At 44.1% G+C, this 13,169-nt stretch overlaps 1 protein-coding gene across 1 annotated transcript in view; it reads left to right on the top strand.

Annotated features, from left to right (window-relative positions):
• The window catches only part of rtn1a (reticulon 1a), a 51,826-nt gene that overhangs the window by 17,269 nt on the left and 21,388 nt on the right, over window positions 1–13,169 (top strand). The window contains exons 2-3 of the mRNA XM_029713387.1: window positions 8,693–9,409; window positions 9,666–10,340. Of these exons, the coding sequence (XP_029569247.1) occupies window positions 8,693–9,409; window positions 9,666–10,340 (1,392 nt within the window). The remainder of the gene's footprint in view (window positions 1–8,692; window positions 9,410–9,665; window positions 10,341–13,169) is intronic.

Here is a 13,169-nt window from a genome sequence, read left to right on the forward strand (position 1 = left end):
CACCTACCCCGGCAGCTGGATCTAGCCTATTCATAGAGGTACTGCTGCCCAGTGAGAGGTAAAGAGTGGAGAGCAGCTCTGGGGAGCGAGGGGAGGCGCTCACAGCACAGTTAGTGGGGGAGTAAACTAGGCTTTGCACTCAGCTGTGCAAACACAGCACACATTCCAACAATGGGCCCCACTGTCTGTGCAAGCTGTGTGGGGCAATGCCATGGTAACGGCATTGCGCTTTGACTAATTTTTTTTTTCACTTTAAAATGTGTGCCAAACTAAAACCATTGATTTAAAAGTCTGCAGAAAGAATGGGGTATCAGCTGTGGCATGGCACCTTGAGTTTGAAAAAATCTATTTTGTTTATGAAAGTACAGTAAGTAAAGTGGATTCACACCTGGTAACGAAATTACATCATGGGTCCCTGATCTGTACTACACAGAGATGCATAATTATGGATAGGAATGTCATTCTTATGTTTCACAAGTTTGGACAGCGCAGCACAGTAGAGTACAGTGCAGTATAATACAGCATAGCAGAGTAGAGTTTGGTAGAGTACAGTACAATATTCTGTATTCTACTCACTGTACTGTGCTATTCATACTTATGAAACATACTGTACGTCTATGATTGGTTCAAATTGGGTCCAGTCCAGTCGGTCTGTGGACCAGGGGGAACTGACAAAATGTCAACTACTTTTCAACGTCCATGGATGTCCGGTGTCGGTCGGTGCTTATGGGTAGAAAGAGCTGGAAGAGGTGACATTAGCTGGAGAGGGAGAGCGAGAGAGGGGGAAGCATGTCCAGACCCTCTTGGTTTGACCAGCAGACAACAAAGACAAGGAATAGTTATGAGCTGAACATAACCGTATGCCAGAAGGGAGGACAGTAGCAGGTGACCCAATTCAGTTTCAGTAATTCCGTTACCAATTTGGTAATGGAATTACAAGTTTTAATCACTTAATAATTCATAAACAAAATGTATATAATCAGTAAAATCACTATAACTAATTGGTAGGTCTATCATTACTCTATCATTACTTGTAACTTTTATCATCCTCCCTCATGAGGGAGAGAAATTAAATAATATCTTAAAGATATGTGAGTTTTGGGCAGTGGTATAAAGTACTTAAGTAAAAATTCTTTAAAGTACTACTTAAGTAGTTTTTTGGCGGAAAATGTACTTCACTTTACTATTTATATTTTGGACAACTTCCTAATCCAACATCATGTTCCTAATTAAAAAATAATGTTATTTTTACTCCATACATTTCCCTGACAGCCAAAAGTACTAGTTACATTTTGAATGTTTAGCAGGACAGGAAAATGGTCCAATTCACACACTTATCAACCAAACATCCCTAGTCATCCCTACTGCCTCTGATCTGGTGGACTCACTAAACAGAGAACATCCCTAGTCATCCCTACTGCCTCTGATCTGGTGGACTCACTAAACAGAGAACATCCCTAGTCATCCCTACTGCCTCTGATCTGGCAGAGTCACTAAACACAAATGCTTCATTTGTAAATGATGTCTGAGTGTTGGAATGTGCCCCTGCCTATCCGTAAAAACAATTTAAAATAAAATGATGCCGTCTGATTTGCTTAATATAAGGAATTTGAAATGATTTTTACTTTTACTTTTGATACTTAAGTATATTTAGGTAACTCAATTTACTTTTGATACTTAAGTAGATGTTAAACCAAATACTTTTAGACTTTCACTCAAGTAGTATTTTTCACTCAAGTAGTATTTTAACTTTTACTTGAGTCATTTTCTATTAAGGTATCTTTACTTTTACTCAAGTATGACAATTGGGTACTTTTTCCACCACTTGTTTTTGGTGACGGAATTACAAGATACAAGGCAATATTTCTTAGACTTACAGAAGGTAAACAATTTCTCCAAAACAAAATGAGTCGATATTAGTTGCCACTTGGCAGGGTCTTTATGTCAACATTATTGTGTTTTGATGTATTCTGATGTCTTTTAAGTCCCCTTTTCCATCTGCTTATCTAGAAATCAGAGCCTTTACTGATGCCTAATTTTTAAGATTGAAAAAGGTTGAATAATGTATCTATTCCTTCATTTCCCAAAAATATAGACTCTTATCTTTCATTTGACACGATATGTGATATGCTCCTATGAACTTCACATGTTGGTGCTCATGGGTAATTTTCGATGGAAATGCCCTGTGCAATAACTTTGCACAAAGATGTTGGCTGGCTCCACTGTAAATATTTTCTTCTGAGGTCACTGAAACCAAATATTTATTTTCACATTAAAAGCTTTGGATTTTTGCCGGTAGACGACACATGGAGGGATTACTCTTTTGTAACTACTGTTGTTGGGATGCCTTTGCATTTTGCAACGCTTTCATACTGTGGTAGCCTTCATGCCGTACTGGACAGGCCGTACCATAGGTGGAAAGTCACACAGAAAATGATAAGGTACAGTAGTATGTGTGTATGCCTCAGTGACAATCGGCCATCTTGTCAGAGGAGATTTATGAATACAAACAAGAGATGGGAATGGAAGGAGGAAGGAAGGCCCAAAAAATTGTCGAAGACTCCAGTCACCCAAGTCATAGACTGTTCTCTCTGCTACCGCAAGGCAAGCAGTACCGGAGCGCCAAGTCTAGGTCCAAAAGGCTCCTTAACAACTTCTACCCCCAAGCCATAAGACTGCTGAACAATTAATCCAATGGCCACCCGGACTATTTACATTGACACCCCCGTTCCCCCTTTGTTTTTACACTGCTGCTACTCGCTGTTTATTATCTATGCATAGTCACTTTACCCCTACCTACATGTAAAATTACCTCAACTAACCTGTACCCCCGCACATTGACTCGGTACCGGTACCCAAATCAAATCAAATCAAATTTATTTATATAGCCCTTTGTACATCAGCTGAAATCTCAAAGTGCTGTACAGAAACCCAGCCTAAAACCCCAAACAGCAAGCAATGCATGTGAAAGAAGCACGGTGGCTGGGAAAAACTCCCTAGGAAAAACTCCTGAGAAAGGCCAAAAACCTAGGAAGAAACCTAGAGAGGAACCAGGCTATGAGGGGTGGCCAGTCCTCTTCTGGCTGTGCCGGGTGGATATTATAACAGAACATGGTCAAGATGTTAAAATGTTCGTAAATGACCAGCATGGTCAAATAATAATAATCGTAGTAATTGTCGAGGGTGCAACAAGCACGTCCGGTGAACTGGTCAGGGTTCCGTAGCCGCAGGCAGAACAGTTGAAACTGGAGCAGCAGCATGGCCAGGTGGACTGGGGACAGCAAGGAGTCATCATGCCAGGTAGTCCTGAGGCATGGTCCTAGGGCTCAGGTCCTCCGAGAGAAAGAAAGAAAGAGAGAAAGAGAGAATTAGAGAGAGCATATTTACATTCACACAGGACACCGGATAAGACAAGAGAATACTCCAGATGTAACAGACTGACCCTAGCCCCCCGACACATAAACTACTGCAGCATAAATACTGGAGGCTGAGACAGGAGGGATCAGAAGACACTGTGGCCCCATCCGATGATACCCCCGGACAGGGCCAAACAGGCAGGATATAACCCCACCCACTTTGCCAAAGCACAGCCCCCACACCACTAGAGGGATATCTACAACCACCAACTTACCGTCCGAAGACAAGGCCGAGTATAGCCCACAAAGATGTCCGCCACGGCACAACCCAAGGGGGGGGCGCCAACCCAGACAGGAAGACCACGTCAGTGGCTCAACCTACTCAAGTGACGCACCCCTCCCATGGACGGCATGGAAGAACACCAGTAAGTCAGTGACTCAGCCCCTGTAAAAGGGTTAGAGGCAGAGAATCCCAGTGGGAAGAGGGGAACCGACAAGGCAGAGACAGCAAGGGCGGTTCGTTGCTCCAGCCTTTCCGTTCACCTTCACACTCCTGGGCCAGACTATACTTAATCATAGGACCTACTGAAGAGATAAGTCTTCAGTAAAGACTTAAAGGTTGAGACTGAGTCTGCGTCTCTCACATGGGTAGGCAGACCATTCCATAAAAATGGAGCTCTATAGGAGAAAGCCCTACCTCCAGCCGTTTGCTTAGAAATTCTAGGGACAATTAGGAGGCCTGCGTCTTGTGACCGTAGCGTACGTGTAGGTATGTACGGCAGGACCAAATCGGAAAGATAGGTAGGAGCAAGCCCATGTAATGCTTTGTAGGTTAGCAGTAAAACCTTGAAATCAGCCCTTGCCTTAACAGGAAGCCAGTGTAGGGAGGCTAGCACTGGAGTAATATGATCAAATTTTTTGGTTCTAGTCAGGATTCTAGCAGCCGTATTTAGCACTAACTGAAGTTTGTTTAGTGCTTTATCCGGGTAGCCGGAAAGTAGAGCATTGCAGTAGTCGAGCCTAGAAGTAACAAAAGCATGGATTAATTTTTCTGCGTCATTTTTGGACAGAAAGTTTCAGATTTTTGCAATGTTACGTAGATGGAAAAAAGCTGTCCTTGAAGCAATCTTGATATGTTCTTCAAAAGAGAGATCAGGGTCCAGAGTAACGCCGAGGTCCTTCACAGTTTTATTTGAGACGACTGTACAACCATCCAGATTAATTGTCAGATTCAACAGAAGATCTCTTTGTTTCTTGGGACCTAGGACAAGCATCTCTGTTTTGTCCGAGTTTAAAAGTAGAAAATTTGCAGCCATCCACTTCCTTATGTCTGAAACACAGGCTTCTAGCGAGGGCAATTTTGGGGCTTCACCATGTTTCATTGAAATGTACAGCTGTGTGTCGTCCGCATAGCAGTGAAATTTAACATTATGTTTTCGAATGACATCCCCAAGAGGTAAAATATATAGTGAAAACAATAGTGGTCCTAGAACGGAACCTTGAGGAACACCGAAATTTACAATTGATTTGTCAGAGGACGAACCATTCACAGAGACAAACTGATATCTTTCCGACAGATAAGATCTAAACCAGGCCAGAACTTGTCCATGTAGACCAATTTGGGTTTCCAATCTCTCCAAAAGAATGTGGTGATCGATGGTATCAAAAGCGGCACTAAGATCTAGGAGCATGAGGACAGATGCAGAGCCTCGGTCTGACGTCATTAAAAGGTCATTTACCACCTTCACAAGTGCAGTCTCAGTGCTATGATGGGGTCTACAACCAGACTGAAGCGTTTCGTATACATTGTTTGTCTTCAGGAAGGCAGTGAGTTGCTGCGCAACAACTTTTTCTAAAATTTTTGAGAGGAATGGAAGATTCGATATAGGCCGATAGTTTTTTATAATTTCTGGGTCAAGATTCGGCTTTTTCAAGAGAGGCTTTATTACTGCCACTTTTAGTGAGCTTGGTACACATCCGGTGGATAGAGAGCCGTTTATTATGTTCAACATAGGAGGGCCAAGCACAGGAAGCAGCTCTTTCAGTAGTTTAGTTGGAATAGGGTCCAGTATGCAGCTTGAGGGTTTGGAGGCCATGATTATTTTCATCATTATGTCAAGAGATATAGTACTAAAACACTTTAGTATCTCCCTTGATCCTAGGTCCTGGCAGAGTTGTGCAGACTCTGGACAATGAAGCCCTGGAGGAATACCCAGATTTAAAGAGGAGTCTGTAATTTGCTTTCTAATGATCATGATCTTTTCCTCAAAGAAGTTCATAAATTTATTACTGCTGAAGTGAAAGCCATCCTCCATTTGCGAATGCTGCTTTTTAGTTAGCTTTGCGACAGTGTCAAAAAGAAATTTCGGATTGTTCTTATTTTCCTCAATTAAGTTGGAAAAATAGGATGATCGTGCAGCAGTGAGGGCTCTTCGATACTGCGCGGTACTGTCTTTCCAAGCTAGTCGGAAGACTTCCAGTTTAGTGTGGCGCCATTTCCGTTCCAATTTTCTGGAAGCTTGCTTCAGAGCTCGTGTATTTTCTGTATACCAGGGAGCTAGTTTCTTATGACAGATGTTTTTAATTTTTAGGGGTGCAACTGCATCTAGGGTATTGCGCAAGGTTGAATTGAGTTCCTCGGTTAGGTGGTTAACTGATTCTTGTCCTCTGACGTCCTTGGGTAGGCAGAGGGAGTCTGGAAGGGCATCAAGGAATCTTTGGGTTGTCTGAGAATTTATAGCACGACTTTTAATCTTCCTTGGTTGGGGTCTGAGCAGATTATTTGTTGCAATTGTAAACGCAATAAAATGGTGGTCCGATAATCCAGGATTATGAGGAAAAACATTAAGATCCACAACATTTATTCCATGGGACAAAACTAGGTCCAGAGTATGACTGTGGCAGTGAGTAGGTCCAGAGACATGTTGGACAAAACCCACTGAGTCGATGATGGCTCCGAAAGCCTTTTGGAGTGGGTCTGTGGACTTTTCCATATGAATGTTAAAGTCACCAAAAATTAGAATATTATCTGCTATGACTACAAGATCCGATAGGAATTCAGGGAACTCAGTAAGGAACACTGCATATGGCCCAGGAGGCCTGTAAACAGTAGCTATAAAAAGTGATTGAGTAGGCTGCATAGATTTCATGACTAGAAGCTCAAAAGACGAAAACGTCAGTTTTTTTTTTGTAAATTGAAATTTGCTATCGTAAATGTTAGCAACACCTCCGCCTTTGCCGGATGCACGGGGGGTTTGGTCACTAGTGTAACCAGGGGGTGAGGCCTCATTTAACACAGTAAATTCATCAGGCTTAAGCCATGTTTCAGTCAGGCCAATCACATCAAGATTATGATCAGTGATTAGTTCATTGACTATAACTGCCTTGGAAGTGAGGGATCTAACATTAAGTAACCCAATTTTGAGATGTGAAGTATCACAATCTCTTTCAATAATGGCAGGAATGGAGGAGGTCTTTATACTAGTAAGATTACTGAAGCGAACACCGCCATTTTTAATTTTGCCCAACCAAGATCGAGGCACAGACACGGTCTCAATGGGGAAAGCTGAGCTGACTACGCTAACTGTGCTAGTGGCAGACTCCACTAAGCTGGCAGGCTGGCTAACAGCCTGTTGCCTGGCCTGCACCCTATTTCATTGTGGAGCTAGAGGAGTTAGAGCCCTGTCTATGTTCGTAGATAAGATGAGAGCACCCCTCCAGCTAGGATGGAGTCCGTCACTCCTCAGCAGGCCAGGCTTGGTCCTGTTTGTGGGTGAATCCCAGAAAGAGGGCCAGTTATCTACAAATTCTATCTTTTGGGAGGGGCAGAAAACAGTTTTCATCCAGCGATTGAGTTGTGAGACTCTGCTGTAGAGCTCATCACTCCCCCTAACTGGGAGGGGGCCAGAGACAATTACTCGATGCCGACACATCTTTCTAGCTGATTTACACGCTGAAGCTATGTTGCGCTTGGTGACCTCTGACTGTTTCATCCTAACATCGTTGGTGCCGACGTGGATAACAATATCTCTATATTCTCTACACTCGCCAGTTTTAGCTTTAGCCAGCACCGTCTTTAGATTAGCCTTAACGTCGGTAGCCCTGCCCCCTGGTAAACAGTGTATGATCGCTGGATGATTAGTTTTAAGTCTAATACTGCGGGTAATGGAGTCGCCAATGACTAGGGTTTTCAATTTGTCAGAGCTAATGGTGGGAGCCGTCGGCGTCTCAGACCCCACAACGGGAGGAGCAGAGACCAGAGAAGTCTCGGCCTCCGACTCCGACTCGCTTAATGGGGAGAACCGGTTGAAAGTTTCTGTCGGCTGAATAAGCGACACCGGTTGAGCATTCCTACAGCGTTTCCCTCCAGAAGCCATGAGAAAGATGTCCGGCTGCGGGGACCGTGCGAGGGGGTTTATACTAACGTTACTATCTGTACTTGCTGGTGGCACAGACGCTGTTTCATCCTTTCCTACACTGAAATGACCCTTGCCTAACGATTGCGTCTGAAGCTGGGCTTGCAGCACAGCTATCCTTGCCGTAAGACGATCGTTCTCCTGTATATTATGAGTACAACGACTGCAATTAGAAGGCATCATGTTAATGTTACTTAGCTTCGGCTGTTTGAAGTCCTGACGAACCATGTCCAGATAAAACCTCCGGGGTAGGAAAGTTGAAGGAAAAAAAAAAAAAGTTGAGTGAGGGAAAAAGTAAAAATATACGGTAATGAAAAAGTAAAAACCGTCAGGTAGCAAAGTAAAAACGGCAACAAAAACGCACAGCAGCGTAAACATTGGTAAGCATTTCACGGTAAAGTCTACACCTGTTGTATTCAGTGCATGTGACAAATACAATTTTATTTTATTTGAATACAGAACCCATCCCCCGCACCTCAGTCTGAGGATTTATAGCTGGCAGGATGAGTTTTGGGGTTTGAACAATCCCCCTTTATATGGCTCGGGGCACAAGTGCCCTCTGTTAGTGCTGCATCACTGATCTGCACCGCCATCAGATCTCCCAGCTGATTCCCATACTCTCCCTACGATCCCAAACATCTCCACTATCAGGCCTGAAGTACACATATCTAACATAATCCTGTTATTATTGTCAATTCAACATTGCAACTTGATTGGAACGTGTTTTGAAGAATTTCAGCTCTAACGCAGCATTGTCATATTTGCCCCAGTTCACTGTTGACTGAAATATATCAATGACATGTTATGTTGCCTGTGATGCTATCTTCTGCCTATTTCATCTATCCACTTTTCCATACGTTTAAGTTTGCCTTATCCAATTGAGGTCTGTGATTAAATCCACTGTCCATCCTCTCCTTCTAGGTGACGCCTCGTCTGACCTTTTCCGGAAGCCCATGAGTGATGATGGTGACCTGTACACCTCACTCCTGTCCAATCAGAGCCATCCCTCAGGCCAGGATGCCTCTTACCTGTCTGAGGATCTGAAGCTCTCCTCTGGCCCCTCCTCCCAGGACACCTTCGACTCCTACAGCATCTTTGGTTCCTCCAACACCAAGACGATCACTGACCTGGTTGATGAGATGCCCAAGTCCCTGCTGGGGGGCTCCGAGTCGAAGACCGAGGCCTACAACTACATGGATATCAGCCATGGTGATGACGTCCACAACCAGCACCAGAGCCAGGGGCCCCTGCATAGCCTAGTAGACACTGGGCTGTCTAGCTTGGACTCCCTGGGAGGCTACATGGATAAGAGCCCTGCAGAACTCGAGGAGGAGGAAGAGGAAGAGAACCTGGGCCCGGCGCTTGACTCGCACTCCTTCCCTTACGTAGAGGAGCCTTCTGAGGATGAGGAGCTGTCTGACTACCGCTCCTACCGTAACCTGGGCACCCCTCAGACCGCTAGCCCTGTGAAGATCACCCTGACCGAGTCCCACCCGCCTGCTTCCGCCAAACCCACCCCCCCGCAGGTCAATGTGTCTGACAACATCCTCAGCCTGGGCCTGCAGGGCGTTCCCACGGTTACACTCTCTGAGCCAGAGGACGACAGTCCCAACTCCTCCCCCAATGCATCCCCAACAGGTAGCTATCGCCCACACTCTCCTACTGTGTTCTAGTCAGTTAGAGAGTTCACCATCAACATGGTCTATGGTCTTGGACTATGGTTTGGCTATGATTTGAAATACAATATTTCAAGTTTGGTAAAAATGTAAGGTTTTAAGGTTTACAACACATCATAAAAGGACAAAAACATTTTAAAGATTAATTCAGTGTTTCTTATTAATGCTCTAATTCCCTGACTTTCTCTCTCTCTCTCTCTCTCTCTCTCTCTGTGCAGAGAAAGAATCTCCGTCCCAAGAACTGTTCAAGGCTGTCCCCAGCAGCAAGCCAACCCCAGGCTCCACCAAGACCAGGGAGCAGGATGGCAGTAGTGCAGAGTCGGGGGACTCTGAGATAGAGCTGGTCTCTGAGGATCCTCCCCTGCAGAGCCCACCCATCACCAAGTCCAGTAACAACCCCTTTGAGCAGCCTCCCAGCAGCAAAAAAGGTTTCAGCCAGACTGGGAACCCCTTCGACAATCCCCCCAGCGCTAAGGGGCCCATATCCTACAGCATCCTGAGGGAGGAGAGGGAGGCTGAGCTGGACAGTGAGCTCTTCATCGAGTCTGCCAATGAGGAGAGCCCCAAGAGAGAGGGGTCCGGCCCCAAACAGGGGGTCAACACCCCTTCACCTCTGATCCCCACTGCTGCTCCTCCCGCCCACCCTGCCCCAGAGGTGGTTCCAGCCGAGCCTGTCACGAGCTCCATGATGAAATCATCCAATGACAAGAGCAAGAGCCCCATGAAGATGGAAGAGGATTGCCCCACCAAGCCCAAGCCCCCCACGGCTGCCGTGCCCCCGGAGGTGAGGTCTGAGAGGCCCCTCCTGGATGACAAGCACATCACTGAGGGGAAGGGAGACCTGACCAAACCTGTTGTGCCAGTCTTTATGGAGGGCTTTGACAAACAGAAAGGTAAGTCCTGGAATTCATCAACTTGTCCTCATCTGTTGATACAGAATTTTATTTGGTATTCTGTAGCCTATTTATTTTTGGAATAGTGCTGCCCATTAACTCTTATAGCCTGCATTCCAACATACAATCTGTGGTGATAAACGGCAAACCACTACACTATTATCCCTCCTTGAAGCCGTGTTATCTTTATATCTTTCCTTGTTGCAGTTGTGTTGCCTTTGCATTATATATCATCACAACATTCCAGAAATGTATCTACCATCTTATGGAACAGGTAGTACGGTATCTGTCGGTGCATTTGTTTGTCAGTGGAGAATGTGTGTTTTGCCGTTTTTTAACACTAGTAACCGCATGTCTTTTACCAGGCTGTTGCTATGACAATGGAATCCCTCTAATACAGCAGGTTGTCCATGCACTGTTTTTACTGCCCTGAGTGTGTGATGCATCAGAAGAGATAGCATGGAAGGTCAAAGAGTGTTGTTATCTCGGCTGTGGTGACAAGGTTGGAAATAAAAAGGGTTGCTATGAGACGGCAATCTCTGTTCTCTCTGTGCTGTGGTGGGTGTGAGCATCTTGGATTTTGAGCTGCTGCATGATTTTAAGATCTGCTTCCCTCTGGTGGTAGGCTATAGTTACAAAACATGTCTGAGGCCAGCATTTTTATGATGACAATCAACAGAGGCTGAGCCTCTACATCATTAAAGATATCAACTAATCCCTCACTCCCATTGGATATGTATAGAATTGTTTTGAAACAGCCCTGACTCTCTCACTCCCACATCCCAAACAGGCCATCTGTCTTCTAACTCATTCAGACAGACATCATCACAGATCACGCCAGAGACCACTTTGCACCACATTGAGCCAGAGAGTTCTCTGTGTGTGGCACTTATTTGTCTTTCTTCTGTTTGCTTCTTTTTCATCCTTGTTGTAAATAGTGGGTTTATGTAATCCTTTGATGTCAAATCTGGTGCGCACACACATCAATTTACGCTTAGGAGGTGTGCAGATAGATGCAGTGACAAAAATATCACAGTTCACTTATTATCTTATGGTTCCACAGCACAATATCCACCTATAGTATGTAACTGACATTCTTTATTCAGATGGGGAGAATAAAGAGAAATGAAAACATCTGATGTGCTTGAGGAAAAGTCGAAGTCCCTCCCCTCTCCTGGTGTTTACAAACAGACAACAGAAGAAGGTTCTCGAATCTCTAAAAGCAGGTCAACCCATTTGATGAAGTTGATATTCCTCCACCACTAGGTGGTGCAGGGCACCATAGACTATAACAGAGGTCCGTGTGTACGCTGGAGAGTGAAGACAAGCAGAGCAGACATTATATACCACGGCCTGTGCAGCTCCGCAGCAGTTGCCATGGCAACACCGTCCAAGGGGGAGCGCACAGCACAGGCTCATATATTTTTTGCCCATTGGCTGTTGCCGTGGTAGAGAGCTTTCTCAAGGCTGCAGCGAGCAGAAAATGTGAGGGGGATGTCGACAAGGCTGTCTGTGCACTGACTGTACCAATGTCACTGAAATAGAGGGGTCAATGTTAACATTCAAAATCCCGATGATATTGTTATTCTCTATCCAAGCACACAGACACTGTTTAGACGTGGTACTGTCTGTGTTGCACTCAGCTCCTTACATGCCTACATGCATCACTGTGGCAATGCCATGCCATCGTAGCCCGAAAATACTTTTCCTATCAGATTGTTCTGGCAATTCTCACATAGTAACTTCATTGGGAGGATGAATGTTTGACATGGTTTGTACATTTGTATCACAATTTATTTATTTTTTAATCATGATGAAAGTGTCAATTTTGGGCCCTTTTTAGACCGTACATGAACCGTACATGATACAACATCTTGGTGTACTTATACTCCTTATAGTGTTGTCTCAAATTTGGAGTATATCTAGATTCTGAAATTCAAATGTTTCACATTCAAAAAATATTATGTTGTTTGTAGCAATATACTCTTCAAACACGTCAAATTTCCAGAGTGGGCTCTCTGGTAATTTTAATGATATGACCCATTTTATACATAGAAATTTACATTATAGCTAATTACTTGTCATTGCCCCAACTGTAGACCAGGTGTTGTTAGAGCTGCAATCTGACTTTGTTGCCTTACAAAAATCCCTGGTTGGTTTAAAAAGTGTACTTAATGTGGGCAAGACCAAATCTGTTGTTTACGTGGTATTGAGATGTGGGATGCATGCGAGATGTTATGATTGATTTTATGAGTTATTATAGGCCTCTGTGATCTAAGTTTTCATGAAGTCACAGCCCTCCTCTACGATTACTCATTCAGCAAATCACCCTTTGAATTCCATTTCCCATTCACTGTGTTGGTGGTGGTCATACAATGTAGCAGAGAGCCCACTCTGGAAATGTGATGTACTTGTAGAGTATATCGTTCCAAACAATGTCTTAAAATTAACAAAATCAGAAAGGGTACTTTTCAGATATTCATATTCATATTTTTAATGTTGAATAAATGAATGTGAAAAATGATATTTCAGAATCAAGATGTACTCCATATTTTAGATCACACTATAAGGAGTATAATGACGTCAAGGTGATGTCTGTATCATGTACGGTTCACAGATCATAGGGTCTTACAGGAGGCATGTATAGGTCTAAAAAGGACCTAAAATGGCCACTCAAAAATGGTTTGTGATACAAATGTAAAAAGCATGTCAAACATCCTTCCTCCTAATGAAGTTTATTTGTGAGAATTGCCAGAACAATCTGAGATATCCTAAATATTTTCAGGCGACGCTGTCATGGAAACGCCCTAGAGCTTTGTCAGGTCATTT

The sequence above is a fragment of the Salmo trutta genome, chromosome 25 (assembly GCF_901001165.1).
Source record: "Salmo trutta chromosome 25, fSalTru1.1, whole genome shotgun sequence".
Lineage (NCBI taxonomy): Eukaryota > Metazoa > Chordata > Actinopteri > Salmoniformes > Salmonidae > Salmo > Salmo trutta.